We start from the raw sequence: 21744 nt of genomic DNA, 5'->3' as shown, positions 1-21744 counted from the left end.
GTAATAAATACAGTAAAATTCTAATGAGGTACCAATCCACAAATCTGTGCCCAAAATGACCCCTGAAGCCAACACACACATTTACAACACTTAAAGACCCTCAAGGCATTTAAACAGATGAAAAATACAAACTCGGTTTAATATATAGATTTCTGCATTTAGGGGAAACACACTTGAGACTAAGCTCCATGACGGCAGTGAACGTTTTGCCAGGTGTTCCAATGTATTCCCATTCCTCAACCCAAAGCCTCAAACAAGGTCCGTGAGTACAATATTTTCATTTACTCATGAAAATAAAAAAACTGAAATCCTCCTTACCAATCGAGGCTAGATTTCTGAAGGTTTCCATCATCACGTCTCTGTAGAGTTTCCTCTGAGCAAAATCCAGCAATGCCCATTCTTCCTGCGTAAAGTCCACGGCCACATCCTCAAACACCACTGAATCCTAAAATATTCCACATGTTCTGGATCAGCAAGGTATTGTCTTCCACAATGTGTGTGAAAGCTCAAGCGAGATTATCAGTGCAGGGGACCAGAGAATTCACAGAAAGGTCACGTATGTTTCTGTGTTCTACTCTGGAGTTTGGCCATCAGGCTCTTCCTTCTGCCCTCTACATTTACATCCTGACTCTTGGCATCCTATATCATGGATTTAACAATATTCTAAAACACTGAACTTTTCTGTCCACAGTTTGACACTGACTAAATACCGTCTCGTTGCTCTATATTTTTGTTCCAGAACTAAAGCAGAAGGGAGAGAAATCCTCTACAGATGAAAGACCTATTTCCACATTCAGATCATCACCTCTCTGTGGAAAAAAACAATTTTGCCACCTTCCATAAGACCCACCAGAACAATCAACAAAACAAGAAGCAGCGTGAGATACTAACATCTAGGAAACACTGACAGATGGTTGTTTTTTCCTTGCGTTCCTCACCAGTCTTGAGATGTCTACCAAAAAACTGCTAACTCAGGTCAACAGAAGGTGATGAGACCACCTGCCAAAAGGTGAAAATTCTAAGAATTGTATTTTTTAAATGTTTGTTACTCATTTTTCAACACCTCGACAGCTGCACTGTCACCCTCTCTGACTCTTTCATGGAAATAGAAAAGGGGATTGAAAAGTTACCAGAGCTCAGGTGAGAGAGAGAGGACATGAAATTCAGGATCTCCACACAACTGTCAAACTTTTCATCCAATTATGAGTGACCACTCTAGAGAACAAACGTATACCCAGAAACTCACACAAACACGCTCTAATTATTAAGATGACAAAAACCCCTGCAGTCAATTAATTAGTTTTGCGCCTGGCCTTTCTAGCCACAGTCTTGTAACTCCCACCCAGGTGACTGTGTGATAGGGTAATTGTGGCCTCCCTCTTTAATGCAGAACTGGCCAATTCTGCATTAAAGAGAACCAATTCAAGAGCAAAGAGAGGAGCCCACTACCGCCAAGCAAGGAGAGACCAGCAGGAGAGATCCAGCAGCAGGATACCATGCATTGGGCTTCCTGACCCAAGAGAGAGAAAGCTGAGTGCCTTTGGGCAGAGACTGAGGGCCAGGGAGAGGCGTGATGAGAGGCTCTCCTGACGGAAGGACTGTGTCCTGAGTATTCCTGAGCCTGAATTGTAACAACTGCTAGTTCCCTTATAATGGACCCCATAACCGGGAGCATGGTCTTTGAGTTGTGTGTGGCCACTGCAGTGAAATATCAAACCCAGTAGATAGTGTTGTGGGAGACACAATTAGTGTCAGAGACAGTAAGGATGGCAGAGAAAGGAGGCTTGTCTGATCTCCACCTCATAGTAATCAGCCTTGGGCTGTTGATCTTAGTTCTCCATTCCCTTTGTGGGGTTGGAGGAATTCAGACACTGCCCCCAAGCCATTTTTACAACCCCTATATCTGCAAAGGGATTAACAACGTGCCCTTGTATTCAGTGACATTGAAGAATAGGGTAAGATCTCCATTTTGTAAGGAAGTTAATTAAATTGCACATGGTTTACCAGTTAATCTGACCTTGAATTTTAAGAAACTTACATACCTATGTTGTGGAGGTTCTACTTCAAAATTTTTTACACTGGCAGACCATAAAAGGCACATGAGTGCATGATTACTTGAACGCTGATGTCTGGAACCACCCGAACTGTAAGGTGAAACTACGGATCAGACTGTGAGAAACAAATTGGATTTCACATGAGGATAAGGAGACAAAGGCTACTCTGTGACACTTCCAATGTTAAAACTGAACAGCTGAGAAACTACACGACAGGAAGGCTCTTCCTGCCAGGGAAGTAGGTGATGGGAGCTGCCTTTGTCATCTCCAGGCATTCTTGTTATGATGGTGATAAAACAAGTTTCCATCCTCAGACAAAACCCGAAAGTTTCCTCCATTGCAGAGAACCACGTTATGCGTTTCACAGTCATCAAAAATACTAACACGTGTAATTGTTGTAGGTGCCATCAAGTAGGTTCCGACTCATACCAACTTTATGTACCACAGAATGAAATGCTGCCCAGTCCTGGGCCATCCTCACAATCGCTGTTACACTTGAGCCCGTTGTTGCACACTGTGTGAGTCCATCTTGTTGAGGGTCTTCCTCTTTTTTGCTGACCCTCTATTTTAGCAAGCATGATGTCCTTCTCCAGGGATTGGTCCCTCCTGATAACGTAGTCAAAGTATGTGAGACAAAGTCTCGCCATCTTGCTTCCAATGAGCATTCTTACTGTACATCTTCCAAGACGGATGTGTTTATTCTTCTGGCAGTTCATGGTATTTTCAACGTTCTTTGCCAACACTGTAATTCAAAAACATCAGTTCTTCTTTGTGCTTTCTTACTCACTGCGCAGCATGCACATACCTATAAAGCCACTGAAAACACCAAGGCTTGGGACAGGCAACCTTAGTCTTCAAGATGACATCTTCGCTTTTTAAGACTTGAAAGAGGTCTTTTGTAGCAGATTTGCCCAATGAAATGAAATGTCTGATTTGTTGACCACTGCTTCCATGGGAGTTGATTGTGAATACAAATAAAATGTAATTCCTGACAACGTCAATCTTTTCTCCTTTTATCACAATGTTACTTGTGGGTCCAGTTGTCAGGACTTTTCTTCTATGTTGACGGGTAATCCATACCGAAGGTTGTGGTCTTTGATCACGTTATTGAAGCCATTGTGCCAATCTATCTCTTTGAGGGTGTTCCTCTTTTTTGCTGACACATACAATCACACATCAGTACGATATGTATTATCGATAAAATGTTCAATTTATTAAGCAACTACAATATGTGAAAGGTTTTTGAAACACCATGACTCACCAGGTAAGGTTAAAGTATTAAACATGCATGATTTGCAACAGGTTCCTGGCTATTTAAGGAAACTTGAGAGAAAACAATTTATCATAAGCTCCAAGGCGCCCAATTAGAATATGGATAAGCCAGGGTCAGAACGCAGTCTCCATTTGTATTTGATGCCTAATTCTTCACAACTCCACTTCTGTTCATATGCATACAGTTTTCTTGCTATTCTGGCTACTTCTCTATAATAAAAATATAAACGACCTAGACCCTGACTATGCACTACCACAAGGAGAAAGCGGAAACATCCTCAATTCAGACAACCTTTAGATCTTTCTCCCCGCAAAATTCTGTTTCTCAGGCATAATACTTGCTTAAGGTACTTATCTCCAGCTCCTTCATTTAATAAAAGTACTTTAGATAAAATTTACACAGAGCCTACTTCGTGCAGGCACAGCAGATAGAGCAGTGAAGAAAACAAATATTTGAATGTTCATAGATCATAAACACTGTGACTGCGGACAGTAAATATACAATATAGATTTCAGAAGTTTGCCCACTTCAGTAAGTCCCAATGTAGAGGCACAGGATCCGAAGGGCTCCAGTGGGCTTCATGCCTAGCAGAAGAAACACACCTCATTCCAAGAAAAGAAAAACTGGCTCATTAGCAATAGGCTAAATGTAAACTGGGACACTACAAAATTAAAAGCAGCATAAATGAAGAATATAAAGAGAGAAACATGAAAATAAAGACTTACTAATGATACGATTGTAACAGAATGATAGGAAAAAACAGACTACATTCACGGTCTGGCATGGGGCTTGGAAGTCATTACTCCTGTCTTCGCTACAAGAAAAACACTAAACAAAATGAAAATCAACAATTATTCTCATATCCATCTGAGAACTGAAGTCATAGCACAAAATGCTTCCCCCAAAATTGGACACAGAGGTAAATACGGAGAATGACACTTTACACAAGCAAAAGCTATGTAGGAGAAGCTGCTGCTGATGCCAGTACTTGGGCAGAAAAACTTAAAATGAATTGACTAATATCACGAGACACACTCTAAATCTCCTTTAGTGTTAAAAACACCAGGGGGCCCAGTCAGGGAGGTCCCGTCAGTTTCCTAAGGTTTAGCTCCAGGAGTCCTACCAGGTTCTTATTCTGATGACTAGAGAAAAATCCCCTCATGCTTCCAGTAGGGAGAGCCCTTTAGAAATAAGACCAAAGCACTGTGCTCCTTTAAAAAGGTTGCCTACAAAGGTAACTATTTCACCAGATATATAACCAACTGGGGTTTTAACATTAGTCTAAATGATATGGGGGAAGGAAAGACTGAACTCTAATTCCATCTAGCATTTCGGTCTCATTTAAGAGAGGAGTAGGAGAGCTGTAAAGCTGTTGTGAAGGTGCCAATCAAGAAGATCACACTCACTAAAGGACTGAAATCCAATCATAGGACTATAGACTGCCTCCTTTCCCTACACACGTACACTGCCACATAAATGGGGCTTCTGTATAGTAAAAAGAGATTAAAGTAAAAGAAATTTAGGTTAAGATTCTATTTAAGAAAAAACTGTAGAAAAGCCCAAAGGTGAGAGAAGAAAAAAAAAAAAAAGAGGAAATATTAGCCTCTCACACATTTACAGCTACAACAAACACGGTCAAATTCTTGCCACATAAACATAAAACAGCACGCTGAAGCTCAATTCACCAGTTTCTTTTACCCAATACATCATATCCATCTTTCTATCTTTCAACAAAAAATTAAAAGGCAAACTATAAGACAAAGAGCACAGTTTGAAGAGACAAAGGAAGCATGAGAACCAGACTCAGATATGACAGAGAATTTAGAATTACCAGACTAGGCACTGAAAACAACTGTGATTTATATAATAAGGAGGAGAAAGTAGACCACATACAAGAACAGATGGCTAATGTGACTAGAATAATAAAAAGTCTGACAAAAATCAAAAGGAAATACCATAAATGAACAACAATGTGACATTAATGAAGAATGTTATTTCATGGAATTTGCAAAAGACTGAATATGGCCAATAAAAGAAATCAGTGAGCTCAAGATCAGTCAAGAGAAACATCCAAAACTGAAATGCAAGGAGAATAAAGAATGGAGAGGAAAAAAAATTGGGAGTGGAATACCTGAGAACCCTGAAACAAAAGGTATAACATATGGGTGATGAGAACACCAATCTAATGAGAAAAAAAGAAAAGAAATATTTAAAGCAATGATGGCTAAGAACTCTACAAAATTAACGACAGACACCAAAGCGCAGGTGAAGAAGTTCAAATAATACCAATCAGGATAAATAAAAAAATATACACCTAGACATATTGTATTTAACAGCAGAAAAGCAAAGGCAGGGAACATCATGAAAGAAACCAGAGGAGAAAATACACCTTAACGATAGAGGAACACTATTAAGACAGTAGATTTGTCTTCACAAGCTATGCCAGCACAAAGACAGTGGAGTGAAATATTCACAATTATTGAAAGAAAAAAAAACACCAAATTAGAATTCTGTGTCCACCAAATCACCTACAAGTAAAGGCAAAATATAACTATTTTCACACAACGAAATTTGCAGGAATTTGTTGCTAGTATACCTCCCTTGCAAGAAATATAAGAGAGGTGGTGGAGTCAACCTGGTGGTTGTCTCAGATTGAATCGTGTCCCCAGAATACATGTGTACCAATTTAGCTAGGCCATGATTCCCAGTGTTGTGTGATCGTTCACCATTTTGTCATCTGATGTGATTTTCCTATGTGTTGTAAATCCTATCTCTACAATGCTGCTGAGGTGGGATTAGCTGCAGTAATGTTAGGAGGCAGGGACTCAATTTACAAGATCAGATTGTGTATTGAGTCAATCTCTTTTGACATATAAAACAAAGAACAAGGCAGAGAGACATGGGACCTCATGCTGTCAAGAAAACAATGCAGGGGGCAGAGTGCATCCTTTGGACCCAGGGTTCCTGAATGGAAAATATCCTAGACGAGAATAAGACCGATGACAAGGACCCTCCACCAGAGCCAACAGGCAGAAACCGTTCCCCTGGAGTTTTCGCCCTTAATTTGAACTTATAACCTACTAGACTGTGAGAGAATGAATTTCTATTTGTTAAAGTCATTCACTTGTGGGGTTTCTGTTACAGCAGCAATACATGACTAAGACAGTGCTATAGACAGAAGCACCATGCCGTCCCCCTGCACGTCCATCTGCAGCAGACTCAAAAAACTAAGCGAGACAGATACAAACATCAATCCTGGAATCCTAAGCATCAAATGAAGGAATAAGGAACTCAAACACTGAATGGACTAAGAATCTCACAGAGAACAGAAAATGAGGAGAGATATGAAGTAGAGATTCCCCACCAGCTAACACAGCACAGATTTTCCATCTTGGACCATAGCCACCAAAGAATGAAGACAGAGAATATGAGAATGCAACTTCATGGAGCTCCCAACAAGAGGCAGAACACCTGGTAACCCCCACCCTTCTTCCCCATATGTGCCCTCTGTCACTTTCCAACAGGCCACGGTCCCCTGGCCGGAAATACATCAGCTCACTGCCACCCTGATTCGCAGTCTTGGACCTCAGCCTCCAGGGACTGCGGACAGGGAGTAAGGGAAGGCAACTTCAAGGAGCTCCCAACAGGGACAGAGCACCCACTAACCAAGTATACACGCTTTCCCACTCCCCATTCTTCCTCCTTCTGTGCTGCATTTGCTGCTTTCCAAAGGGCCATGGTTGCTTCACTGGAGACGCACAAGCTAACTGCCACCCGGGTCTGCCCCAAACCCACTGGCCAGCCCCTTCAGCACCATTTTTGTTTTATTTTGCTTCTGTTGTTACTTTTCTCTCTCTCTCTTCCTTCCTTTCTTTCCTCCCATCCATCTACCCTGTGTCTCATACCCTCCCCTTCTTGACAGGCTGTGCCACACCACTTGGCTAGAGAGCCACCAGTGCACAGTTGCCCCTCAGGAAGGCACTGCTGTGCCGGTAGACTCCCTAAGTGCCTTCTTTTTAAATTATGTTTTAGCTTCATTTTATAGCCCTTCCTTCTTTCCCTTTTTCAAGCCCAACTAGCCACATGCACTGCACTGCCCTGCCCCTTCTCAACAGGCAGTTTGCACCACTTGGCTGGAGAGTCACTGGCACACAGCTTCCCCAGGTGTGCGCTGCCATCATCGACTGGTATCTCAGCATCATCTTATTTACTTTGTTCCTCTTTTGTTTTGGTTGCTTTTTCTGCTCTCTCTCCCTTCCTTCCCTTTCTCCCACCCACCTAGCCCGATGCACCAGTCCCTGTTCTTGGCAGGATGTGCTGTAATGCTAGGCTGAAGAGTCTGCGGCACATGGCCTCCCCACATCTGTGTTGCCCCCACAGGTTAGTTCTTTCAGCATCATACTTCTCATTTTTCTTTATATTTTGCCCTCTCCTTTTTCCCTCATCACACCTAGGCCCTGCGCAGCCTCCACCCATCTGATGGGCTATACCATGCCACGCAGCAAGAGAGACATCAGCTAGCCACCACTCTAACTCCACCCCACCCCCAACAACCGCTCCCCCACCAGCTTATTTTTGCTGTTGTTATTTATTGTTTGTTGGTTGGTTTCTTCTCTTTCCTCTCCTTTCTCCCTCCCACCTACCCCCATGGACCACCCATGCCCCTTCTCAATAGACCAAGCTACACCACTTGGCTGGAGAGCCACTGGCGCACAGCCTCTACGGGTCACCCCATGCCCAGCCACAAATTCTAACACGCTGCCATTTTATTTACATTTTTTCCCTGTTTTTGTTTCTCTCTCTTCTTTCTCTTCCTTAGCTCACACAATGAGCTGCTCACATCACATCCTCTCCCTTCCTTCCTGTCTATCTGCACAGTGCACTGACTGTTGTGGCCTTAGGTGGCACCGATGTGGTCCCCTGGACCCCTACCCATTGCCCCATTGGCCCAGTTCATGCCACAAACTACCCATCCCTGCCACTCCTCCTCTGCTGGACCTGCTCTGCTGAACCATAGCTGAGTGACTGCCCCTGCTCACTTTGACAAGGTGGTGAGAAGTACTGTGCCCATAGGCAAGCAAGCAACAAAACCCGCACAGCTGGCTTGCCCAGAAATAACCAAATAAAACCAAAAGCAGGATGAATCAAAAAAATCTACAATCAATAAATGAAGAAAATTCCTGAATGTCTCAGAGACTTCAAACAATATCAACACACACAGAAAAAACAGGACAGGACAGCTCCAGAAAGTGAACAAAAGAAGACACCAGATGGCCTACCAGCAGAAGAAAAGGCACTGGAACTAACTGATAGAAAATCCGAAACTCTAATATTCAGGGCTCTACAAAAGACTAGGAAAGAAATGAGGCAAAGTGCAGATAAAAAATAAGGAAAAAGTAGACAAAATGATGGAAAACCCAGAGAAAACAGAGCAATGGAAGAATTTCAGCAACTGACAGTGTAATAGAAGCTTTCTGGAGCAAATGTGAAACAATGGAAGTCAGGATCAGTGAAACTGAAGACAAATACTTGGATACCACCTGCAAGAAATATCAAAGGTGAAGAAAACAGAAGAAACCCTGATAATGATGTGGGATACAACCAAAAGAAAACTGTGTGTGTAATCAGAATTTCAGAAGAGGGGGAGGAAAAGGAAAACAGAGTGTTCTTGACAATTTGATGACAGAAAACTTCCTGAATATCATGAAAGATGAAAAGATGACCACCCAAGAAGCTCAATGAACCCCATATAGGATAGACTCCAAAAGAAAAAAACGAAGACATATCATAAAACCATTTGCTAAAACCAGAGACCAAGAAAGAATCCTGAGAGTAGCTCAAGAAAAATGAAAAGTCACATACAAAGGAGAAACAATAAGACTAACGTGATTACTCAGCAGAAACCATGCAGGAAAAAGGGCAACGGTATGACACATACAAAACTTTGCAAGAAAAAATATTGCCAACCGACGATATATTCTACAAAACTCTCGCTGAAATGATGGTGAAATTAGGATACTTTAAGATAAACAGAAACTAAGGAACTACGTAAAAACCAAACCAAATTGACAAGAATTATTAAATGGAGTCCTTCAGTTAGAGAACCAAATTCAGAAAACAGCCTGAAACTGGGACACAGGAAAGCATCAGCCAAATACCCACCTAAGGAATGAAATCTCAGGGATGAAACAAAACTGAAAGATTTACAACAAGGAACCAGAGAGGTCAATCTGTAAATGACAACAACATCGGAACAATAGGGGAAATAAATGATGTAGAACTTCCAGAATGGAAGTCAAGGCAGTATCAAATATTAAAAGACTGGTCTAAACTTTAGGAAGATACAGGTAAATTTCAAGATAACCACAAAGAAAGCCAACAAACCTACTAATCAAGATGAAGAAAAATATAATAATAAAATCTCACTAAACACAAAATGTACTAAAATGAAATAAACGGAAAAAAAAAAATCCACAAATAAAAGGATTTCAGCACAGGAGAGTAACAGGAGCAAAAAAAATTCAGCATCATGAAATGACAGCAAGAAACTCATACCTATCAATAATCACACTGAATGTAAATAGCTGAAAAATGCACCCACAGACAGTGACAGAATGGATTAAAAAAAAAGCACCAATGAATATGCTGTCTACAACAGCACACCTTGTAAACAAAGACATAACTATATTAAAAATCAAAGGATAAAAAAAAAATACATAAAGCAAACAGCAACCAAAAAATAGCAGGAGTAACATCAGATAAAGCAGACTTTGAAACAAAACCCACCATAAAAGAGAAGGAAGGACGTTATATAATGATTAAAAGGGATAATCCACCACGACAACATAACCATAATAACTATCCACACACCCAATGACAGGCCTCCAAAATACATAAAACAAACTCTAACAACACTGAAAACAGAAAATGACAGTTCCACATTAGTAATAGCTGACTTAAACACACTACTCTCAGTAAAGGACAGAACACCAAGAAAGAAACTATTAAGATACCAAAAATCTAAAGGCCACAATCAACCAGCTTGGCTTCATGTACATATATAAAACACTCCACCCATCAGCAGCAAAGTACACATTCATTTCCAATGCACATGGAACGTACTCCAGAGCAGGCCACAAAGCAACCCTGAATAAAATTGAAAATATAGAGATAATACAAACCATCTTTTCTGATCACAGCGCTATAATAGTAGAAATTAATAACAGCAAGAGCAAGGGGGAAAAAAAATCAAATACATGGGAACTGAAAACACCTTCCTTAAAAAGCATTGAGTAACAGAAGAAATTCAAAAGGGATCAAAGATCTAAATATGAAACCAAAAACCACAAAGATCATACAAGAAAAAATTCAGTCAATGCTAAAAGCCCTAATACATGCCATGGCATTAACAGGATTCCAATCATAACTAACAATACACAAACACTAGAAGATAAGCTAGATAACTAAGATCTTCTAAAAAGTAAACACTTATGTTCATCAAGGCTTCACCAAAACAGTGAAAAGAAAACCTACAAACTGGGAAAAAATTTTGGCCATAAGAAATCTGACAAAGGTCTAATCTCTAAAACCTACAGGAACATCCAACACCTCTACAACAAAAAAAACAAGTAATCCAATTAAAAAAATGGGCAAAGAATATGAACAGACACTTCACAGAAGACATTCAGGCAGCTAACATACACATGAGGAAATACGATCACTAGCCATTACAGAAATGCAAATCAAAACCACAATGAGATACTACCTCACCTGAACATTACTGGCATGAATCGAAACAAAAAAAAAACAAAAATAACAACTGCTGGAGAGGCTGTGGGGAGACTGGAACTCTTACCCACTGCTGGTGGGAATACAAAATGGTATAACCATTTTGGAAAACGATACGGTGCTTCTTTAAAAAGCTAGAAAGAGAAGTACCATATGATCCAACAATCTCACTCCCAGGACTATATCCTAGAGAAATAAGGCCCATGACACAAATACACATATGCGCATCCATGTTCATGGCAGCATTATTCACAATAACAAAGTTGGAAACAACTTAAGCGCCCATCAACAGACAAACATGAACAAACTATGGTACATACACACAAATGTGCAATACACAACAATAAAGAGCAACAATGAATCTGCAAAACACCTCACAACATGGATGAATCTGGAAGGTGTTATGCTGAGTGAAATAAGTCAATCACAAAAGGACAAACATTGTATGAGACCACCATTTTAAAAATTCACGAAAAGGTTTACACAAAAAAGAAACAATCTTTGATGGTTAAGGCAGGGGGAGGGAAAAGCACTAGACAATAGGTAAGTGGTAACTTTGGTGAAGGGTAAGACAGTACCCAATATTGGGGAAGCCAAACAACCCGATCATAGCAAAGTCATGGAAGCTTCAAAGACACATTCAAACTTCCTGAGGGACCGAATTACTGGGCTGAGGGCTGGGGACCATGGTCTTGAGGGACATCTAGCTCAGTTGGCATAACATAATTTATAAAGAAAACATCTTACATTCTACTTTGGTGAGTAGCGTCTGGGGTCTTAAAAGTCTGTGAGCAGCCATTTAGGATACTCCAATGGTCTCACCCTGTCTGGAACAAGGAAGAATGAAGAAAACTAACGACATAAGTCAAAGATTAGTCCAAAGGACTAACAGACTACAACTATCAGAGCCTCCACCAGACTGTGTTCAGCACAACTAGATGGTGCCCAGCAACCACAGCCAACTCCTCTGACAGGGATCATGACAGACGGTCCTGGAGAGAGATGGAGAAAAATGTAGGAAAAAAATCAAACACACACAAAAAGACCAGACTTACTTGTCTGACAGAGACTGGAGAAACTCTCAGAGTATGGTCCCCAGGCAAGCTTTTAACTCAGTACTGAAGTCATTCCTGAGGTTCACCCTTCAGTCAAAGATGAAACAGGCCCATAACACAAGATTAAATGGGCACACCAGCCCAGGGGCGAGGACAAGAAGGCAAGAAGGAACAGGAAAGCTGGTAATAGAGAACTCAAGGTCAAAAACGGGGCAGCGTTGACACGTCGTGGGATTGGAAACCAAAGTCACAAAACAATGTGTACTAATTACGTAATTAGAAACTAATCTGCTCTGTAACCTTCTTCCAAAGCACAATTTAAAAAAATTCCTAGAATCAAAAGAGAATGAAAACACATACCAAATCCTCTGAGATAAAGGCACTGCTCAGAGGTTAATTTATACTAATAAACGTACACATCAAAAAAGAAAAATGGGTGAGAATCACAATGTTTGCCCTACAACTCAAATTAAAAAAAAAAAGAGTACAATCCCAACCCATTGCCATCAAGCCGATTCCGACTCACATTGACCCCACAGGACTGAGCAGAGCTACCCCTTACGGTTTCCAAAGAGCACCCGGTGGATTTGAACTGCCGACCTTTTGGTTAACAGCCATGGTTCTTAATCACTATGTAACCAGGGTTTCCACTCAAACAAACAGAGAACAGCAAAAGAAGCTGAAAGGCACCAGGAGAAAGGAAATAATAAAGATTAGAGTTTAAAGAAACGAAAAAGAGGAAAGAAAAACAACAAAAAGAAGCAACAAGACCAAAAGTTGGTTCTTTGAAAACAACAAAATTTACAAGCTGCTGACCAAACTGAAAAAGGAAAAAAAGGAGAAGTAGCAAATAACCCAAATAAGAAACAAGATTGGGAACATTACAACACATCGAACTGAAATAAAAAGGACTGTAAGAGAAAACTACAAACACCTGAACTTCAACAACTTTGAGAACCTAGAGGAAATAAGCAAATTTCTAGAGACACACTATCTAGCTAAAGAAACACCAACTCAGATAGAAAATCTGAACCGATCCATAACAAGAAAAGAGGCTGAAGAGGTAATTAAAAAAAAAAAAAAAACACTCCCAACCAAAAAAAGCCCTGGCCAGGATGTCTTCACAGGAGAATTGTACCAAACATTTAGAGAAGAGCTCACACCAATACTGCTCAAACTGTAACAGAGCATAGAAAAGAATACTTTCAAATTCATTCTATGAAGCCAACACAACCCTGCTACCAAAACGAGGTACACACACCACAAAAACGAAAAAGTACACATCTCTCACAAATACAGATGGAAAAATTCTCAACAAAATTCTAGCCAACAGAATTTAGCACCATATCAAAAAAATAATACACCATGACCAAGTGAGATTCATGACATACGTAAGAATGCTTCAAATTAGAAAATCAACATAATCCACCACATAAATAGAAGATTTACATGATCATCTCAATCGACCCACAAAAGACATCTGATGAAGTCCAACACCCGTTCCTGATTAAAAAAAAAACTCAATAAAATATGAAGACAAAGGAAATCCCTCAATATAATAATAGCCAACTATACAAAACTAACAGCCAGCATCATTCTCAAGGGAGAGAGGCTGAAAGCTTTCCTCTCAATAACAGATAAAAGATAAGGCTGCCCTTTATTACCACTCCTATTTAACACTATGCTAAAAGTTCCACCTAGAGCAATAAGGCAAGAAAAAGAAAAAAAAGGATGATCGATTTGGAAAAGAGAAATTAAAATTACCCCAATTTGCGGATGATATGATACTATATATAAAGAACCCCAGAGACTCCACAAGGAAGCTACTGGAACTAACAGAAAGATTCAGCAGAGTAGCAGGATACAAGATCAACATACAAAAATCCTTTTGATTCCTTGTTGTTGTCGTTAGGTGCCATCGAGTCGCTTCCGACTCATAACAACCTTATGCACAACAGAACGAAACACTGCCCGGTCCTGAGCCTTCCTTACAATCGTTGTTATGCTTGCGCTCATTGTTGCAGCCACTGTGTCAATCCACCTTGTTGAGGGTCTTCCACGTTTCTGTTGACCTTGTACTCTGCCAAACATAATGTCCTTCCTGACAACTGATCCCTCCTGACAACATGTCCAAAGTACGTAAGACGCAGTCTCACCATCCTTGCCTCTAAGGAGCATTCTGGCCGCACTTCTTCCAAGACAGATTTGTTCGTTCTTTTGGCAGTCCATGGTATATTCCATATTCTTCGTCAACACAATTCAAAGGTGACAACTCTTCTTCAGTCTTCCTTATTCATTGTCCAGCTTTCACATGCATATGATGTGATTGAAAATACCATGGCTTGGGTCAGGTGCACCTTAGTCTTCAGGGTGACATCTTTGCTCTTCAACACTTTGAAGAGGTCCTTTGCAGCAGATTTGCCCAATACAATGCGTCTTTTGATTTCTTGACTGCTGCTTCCTCAGCTGTTGATTGTGGATCCAAGGAAAATGAAATCCTTGACAACTTCCAACTTTTCTCCATTTATCATGATGTTACTCATTGGTCCAGTTGTGAGGATTTTTGTCTTCTTTATGTTGACGTGTAATCCATACTGAAGGCAGGGGTCTTTGATCTTCAATAGTAAGCCCGTCAAGTCCTCTTCACTTTCAGCAAGCAAGGTTGTGTCATCTGCATAACGCAGGTTGTTAATGAGTCTTCCTCCAATCCTGATGCCCCATTCTTCGCATAGTCCAGCTTTTCGTATTATTTGTTCAGCATACAGATTAAATAGATATGGTGAAAGAATACAAGCCTGACACACACCTTTCCTGACGTTAAACCAATCAGTATCCCCTTGTTCTGTCCGGACAACTGCCTCTTGATCTATGTAAAGGTTCCTCATGAGCACAATTAAGTGTTCTGGAATTCCCATTCTTTGCAGTGTTATCCATAGTTTGTTATGATCCATAGCAGAATGCCTTTGCGTAGTCAATAAAATACAGGTAAACATCCTTCTGGTATTCTCTGCTTTCAGCCAGGATCCATCTGACATCAGCAATGATATTCCTGGTTCCACATCCTTTTCTGAAACCAACCTGAATTTCTGGCAGTTCCCTGTCAATATACTCCTACAGCCGTTTTTGAATGATCTTCAGCAAAATTTTCCTTGCATGTGATATTAATGATATTGTTCCATAATTTCCACATTCGGTTGGATCACCTTTCTTGGGAATAGGCATAAATATGGATCTCTTCCAGTCAGTTGGCCAGGACGCTGTCTTCCACATCTCTTGGCATAGATGAGTGAGCACCTCCAGCGCTGCATCTGTTTGTTGAAACATGTCAATTGATATTCCACCAATTCCTGGAGCCTTGTTTTTCACCAATGCCTTCAGAGCAGCTTGGACTTCTTCCTTCAGAACCATCAGTTCCTGATCATATGCCACCTCTTGAAATGGTTGAATGTCGACTTATTCTCTTTGGTATAATGACTCTGTGTATTCCTTCCATCTTCTTTTGATGCTTCTTGCATTGTTTAACATTTTCCCCATGGAGTCCTTCACTGTTGCAACTCGAGGCTTGAATTTTTTCTTCAGTTCTTTCAGCTTGAGAAACACCGAGCATGTTCTTCCCTTTTGGTTTTCCAGCTCCAGCTCTTTGCACGTGTCATTAATAATCGGAACCTGGAATGTACGAAATATGAATCTAGGAAAATTGGAAATAGTCAAAAATGAAATGGAACACATAAACATAGATATCCTAGGCATTAGTGAGCTGAAATGGACTGGTATTGGCCATTCTGAATCGGAAAATCATACAGTCTACTATGCTGGGAATGACAACTTGAAGAGGAATGGTGTTGCATTCATCATCAAAAAGAACGTTTCAAGATCTATCCTGAAGTACATCTCTGTCAGTGATAGGATAATATCCATACACCTACAAGGAAGACCAGTTAACACAACTATTATTCAAATTTACACATCAACCACTAGGGCCAAAGATGAAGAAATAGAAGATTTTTATCAGCTGCTGTAGTCTGAAATTGATCGAACATGCAATCAAGATGCACTGATAATTACTGGTGATTTTAATGAGAAAGCCGGAAACAAAGAAGAAGGATCAGTAGTTGGAAAATATGGCCTTGGTGATAGAAACAATCCCGGAGATCCAATGATAGAATTTTGCAAGACCAACCACTTCTTCATTACAAATACCTTCTTTCACTAACATAAACGGCGACTATACACATGGACCTCTCCAGATGGAACACACAGAAATCAAATTGACTACATCTGTGGAAAAAGAAGATGGAAAAGCTCAATATCATCAGTCAGAACAAGGCCAGGGGCTGACTGTGGAACAGACCATCAATTGCTCATATGCAAGTTCAAGCTGAAACTGAAGAAAATCAGAGCAAGTCCATGAGAGCCAAAATATGACATTGAGTATATCCCACCTGAATTTAGACACCATCTCTAGATTTGACCCACTGAACACTAGTGACCGAAGACTAGACGAGTTGTGGAATGACATCAAGGACATCATCCATGAAGAAAGCAAGAGGTCACTGAAAAGACAGGTAAGAAAGAAAAGACCAAGATGGATTTTAGAGGAGTCTCTGAAACTTGCTCTTGAGCATCGAGCAGCTAAAGCAAAAGGAAGAATTGATGAAGTAAAAGAACAGAAGATTTCAAAGGACCTCTGAAGAAGATTAAGTATTATAATGTTTGATTTCTAGACACCAACAAAGAGAACTACGGAAAAGAAATCAGGAGAACAATACTATTGATAATAGTCCCCAAACAGATAAAATACTTAGGAATTAATTGAACCAAGGACATAAAAAATCTATACAAAGAAAAGTACAGAACATTACTGCAGAAAACCAAGAGACCTACACAGATGGAAAAACATACCACGCTCACGGATAGGACTCGACATTGTAAAAATGTCAATTCTACCCAATGTAATGTACAGAGATAAAGCAACCCCAATCTAAATATGAACAGCATTCTTTAATGAGATGGAAAAACGAAATGACCAACTTTACACGGAAAGGCAAGAGATTCTGAATAAGCAAATCATTAATGAAGAGCAAGAACAAAGTAGGAAGTCTCACACTAACTAATTTGAAAATTGACTGTATGGCCATGGAAGTCAAAACAGCCTGGTACTGGTACAAGGACAGACACACAGGCCAATGGGATGGAATGGAGACCCAGACATAAATTCGTCTGCCTACGGTCACATGATCTTTGAAAAAGGACAAAAGTCCATTAAATGGGGAGAAGACAGTATTTATAAAACAAATGCTGCTGGCAAAAGTGGATGTCCAACTGTGAGAAAAAGAAGCTGGACCCATATCACACACCATACACAAAAACTAATACAAAATGTATCCAAGACCTAAATATACAACCTAAAACTATAAAGATCCTGGAAGAAAAAAATTGGAATGATGCTAGGGGCCCTAATTATGGCATAAAGAGGATCCCAACCATAACTAACAATGTGCAAAAACCAGACGATAAGCTAGATAACCAGGAGCTCCTAAAAATTAAACACTTATGTTCATCAAACGATTTCACCCAAAGACTAAAAAGAAAACCTACAGACTGGAAAAAAGTTTGGGGCTACGACATATCCAACAGGGGTCTAATCTCTAAAACCCATAAAATACTGCAACACCTCAACAGCAAAAAGAAAAATAATCCCAATTAAAAAAAATGGGTAAAGGATATGAACAAATACTTCACCAAAGAAGAAATTCAGGCAACTAACAAACACAAGAGGAAATGCTCACCATAATTAACCATTAGAGAAATGCAAATCAAAACTGCACTGGCACAGCATCTGATCCTGACAGTACTTCACTAATGAAAAAAAAAACAAAAATAACAAATGTTGGAGAGGTTGTGGGGAGACTGGAATACTTAAGTGCTGCCAATGGGAACATAAAATTGTACAAGCGCTGTAAGAAACAATACGGAGTCTCCTTCAGAAGCCAGAATTACAAATATAATACAAGGGGCAATTCTACTCCTAGGAATATATTCTAGAGAAATAAGACCTGTCACATGAATAGATATTTGCACACCCACGTCCACTACAGCATTAGTCACAACAGCAAAAAGAGGAAACAACCTAAGTGCCCATCAAAGGACGGATGAATCAATAAACAAATTATAGTTGTTGTGTTGTTAGGTGCCATTGAGTTGATTCCGACTCATAGTGACCCTATGAACAAGAGAATGAAACACTGCCTGGTCTTGTGCCATCCTCACAATCACCATTATGCTTGGGCCCACTGTTGCAGCCGCTGTGTCAATCCATCTCATTCAGAGTCTTCCTTTTTTTCACTGACCCTCCACTCTACCAAGCATCATGTCCTTCTCCATGGACTAGTCATTCCTAACAATATCTCCAAAAGTATGTGAGATGAACTCCTACAATTCTTACTTCTAATGAGCATTCTGGCTGTACTTCTTCCAAAACAAGAGTTGTTTTTTCTTTTGGCACTCCGTGGTATATTCAATACTCTTCGCCAACATCATAATTCAAAGGGATCAATTTTTTTTCAGTCTTCCCTATCCATTATCCAGCTTCTACGTACATACAAGGCGATTAAAAACATCACGGCTTGGGTAAGGTGTACCTCAGTCCCTAAAGTGGCATCTTTGCTTTTGAACACTTTAAACACCACTGCAAACCTAGTGCACCAGATTTGCCCAATACTATGTGTCATTTGATTTGACTGCTGCATCCAGGAGAGCTGATTATGGATCCAAGTAAAATGAAATCCTTGACAACCTTAATCTTTCCTCCATTTATCACAATGTTGCTTACTGCTCCAAATATGAGTGCTTTTGTTTTCTTTATGTTGAGTTGTCATCCATATTGCAGGCAGTAGTCTTTGATCTTCATCAGCAAGTGCTTCAAGTCCTCTTTACTTTCAACAGCCACGGTTGTACCATTTACATATCACAGGTTAACCAGTCTTCCTCCAATTCCGATGCCATCTTCCTCCAATTCTGATGCATGTTGTTCCTCATAGAGTCTTTCTGCTCTGGTTAGTCCCTCAGCATAAAGAAATGAGTAGGTATGCCGAAAGCATACAACTGTGATGCACACCTTTCTTGACTTTATATCACGCAACAGCCCCTTGTTCTCTTCAAACGACTGCCTCTTGGTCTACGAACAGGTTCCTCATGAGCACAATTATGTGTTCTGGAATTCATGCTCCTCGCAATGTTTTCCATAGTTTGTTATGATCCACACAGTCAAATGCCTTTAGTCAATAAAACACAGGTAAACGTTTTTCTGGTATTCTTTCTTTTCAGTCTTGATCCATCTGACACCAGCAACGATATCCCTTGTTTCATGTCCTCTTCGGAATCAGGCTTGAACTCCTGACAGTTCCCTGTTGATGTACTGCTGCAATCACTGCTGAATGATACTCAGCAAAATATCACTTGAGATATTAATGATATTGTTCAATAATGCCTGCATTCTACTACTCAAGTATAAGGAAAAATGATGAACCTGCAATATACCTCACAACACTGATCAATTTGGATGGCAACACGTAAGTGAAAGAAGTGAAACACAAAAGGACAAGTGCTGTATGAGACCACTAGTATAAAACTCAAGAAAAGGTTTACACGATGAAAGAATCAATCTTTGATGGTTACAAGGATAGACAGAGGATAAGTATTCATATCGATGAAGAGAAAGACAGCACACGATATAGGGGATGACTTGACGAAACCAAAGTCACAGAAGCTTCATAAAAACCAAAACAAATCCGTTGCCCTTGAGTTGATTAAGACTCATAGCGACCCTAAAGGACAGAGCAGAACTGCCCCATAGGGTTTCCAAGGAGCACCTGGTGGATTCAAACGGTTCACGTTTGGGTTAGCAGCCATGGCTCTCAACCACTACGCCACTAGGGTTTAGAGAAGCTTCAAAGACACATTCCAACAGCCTGAGGTGCTGAGTGACTGAGGCTGAGGACTGGGGATCGTGGTCATGGGGATCATCTAGGTCAACTCGCATAACGTAGTTCATAAAGAAAATGTTCTACATCCAACACTGGTGAGCAGCGCCTGGGGTCTTAAAAGTTTGCGACTGGCCAACTAAGATACATCTCCTGGTCCCATCTCATCTGGAGCAAATGAGAATGAAGAAAATGAAAGACACAAGGCAAATATTACTTCAAAGTACTAATGGGCCACAAATATCACAGCCTTCACCAGCCTGAGCCCAGAACAACTAGATGATGCCTGGCAGCCACTGGTCATTTCAAAAGGGATCACAATACAGGGTCATGGACAGTGGCAGAGGAAAATGGGGAATAAAATTCAAACTCACACACACACAAAAGACCAGACTTGCTGGTCTGACAAAGACTGGTGGAACCCTCGAGCCTACAGCCCCTGTATACCCTTTCAACTCTGAACTGAAACCACTCCCAAAGTTCACCCTTCAGCCAAAGATTAGAGAAGTCTATAAAACAAACAATAACACACCTCAGGAACTTGCTTCGCAGATCAATCATGTATACAACACCGAAAGGACAACACCTGCCCAAAAGCAATGACAAAAGGGAAGAAAGGGATAGGAAAAATGGACGGATGGAAACAGGGAACCCAGGGTAGGGAACGGGAGAATGCTGATACATTGTGGGGATTGCAACCATTGTCACAAAAAAAGCTGTGTATTAACTGTTGGAGAAACTAATCTGCTTTCACCTAATGCACAACTGAAAAAAAACAAAACACAAAAAACACAGAGCACCAAGGCCCAGAGTGGTTGTGGTAATGCCCCATTATGCCAACTTGGAAGTCAAAAAGGAAGGTGGCCTAGGCATTCAAGGCTTAGAAAACCACATGTGTGTAGAAGAAGAGCCGTATAAAATGGTGCTTCTTAGGACTTCGACTTTGGCCTCTTCTGCCACCCTTTATATCATATAACAAGCACAGAACTGGGAACTCACAGCTCATTCCCCAACAGATCACATTTAGCCTCACCCCTTTATGCTGACAATTACCCAGTTCTCTGTGGTACTCACCATTTCCTGCCTTCAGCCTCTCCAAGTCCAAGTGAATGTCCTCTACACAGCCCAAGAAGCAGTTAAGGCAAGAGGAATGAGAGTGGAAGCAATGCCACTAAACAGTCTGGAAGCAGATGAATAATGTTTGGTCTACACAGGCAGTCAGCAGTTCAAATGCCTACTGGTGATTTACAGATGTGTAAGATGGTAGTCCCAGGTTCCACGCTGCCTAAACAGGATCAGTTCTTCTTGAGTCACACCTGGGACCTGAAATGGAAGAAGACAGGGGGCAGGGTGGGAGACACAGTATTGAGGTATGTAGGGAGTGACAGGTTTTTGGCTTTAGCTCTTTCCCTGGGAAGGACTTCCTCCCAGGCTAAGGCATTGCTCCACCTTGGTAGTACTTGCATTCTTCATACAGCTCTATAGATTTCAACTATATGGAAAGGAAATCACTAATGAAGCAATTTCCTCATGCCACAGCATGGGAGGCATCCATAGCTGGCCAGGCTACAATATTTGAACCAGATTTCCAC

At 40.6% G+C, this 21744-nt stretch overlaps 2 protein-coding genes across 3 annotated transcripts in view; both read right to left on the bottom strand.

Moving 5' to 3' along the window:
* LOC126071871 (zinc finger protein 883-like) overlaps positions 1 to 21744 on the bottom strand; it is a 231011-nt gene that overhangs the window by 3318 nt on the left and 205949 nt on the right. The window contains exons 2-3 of the mRNA XM_049876269.1: positions 21227 to 21475; positions 319 to 445 (exon numbers count right to left, since the gene is read on the bottom strand). Of these exons, the coding sequence (XP_049732226.1) occupies positions 319 to 445; positions 21227 to 21229 (130 nt within the window). The 5' untranslated portion in view covers positions 21230 to 21475. The remainder of the gene's footprint in view (positions 1 to 318; positions 446 to 21226; positions 21476 to 21744) is intronic.
* The window catches only part of LOC126071869 (zinc finger protein 883-like), a 79382-nt gene that overhangs the window by 55384 nt on the left and 2254 nt on the right, over positions 1 to 21744 (bottom strand). The gene's annotated exons all lie outside the window — the stretch shown is intronic.

Source organism: Elephas maximus, chromosome 3, assembly GCF_024166365.1.
Source record: "Elephas maximus indicus isolate mEleMax1 chromosome 3, mEleMax1 primary haplotype, whole genome shotgun sequence".
Lineage (NCBI taxonomy): Eukaryota > Metazoa > Chordata > Mammalia > Proboscidea > Elephantidae > Elephas > Elephas maximus.
The sequence above is the reverse complement of the archived record's forward strand: the minus strand, read 5'-3'. Positions and strand labels throughout refer to the sequence as shown.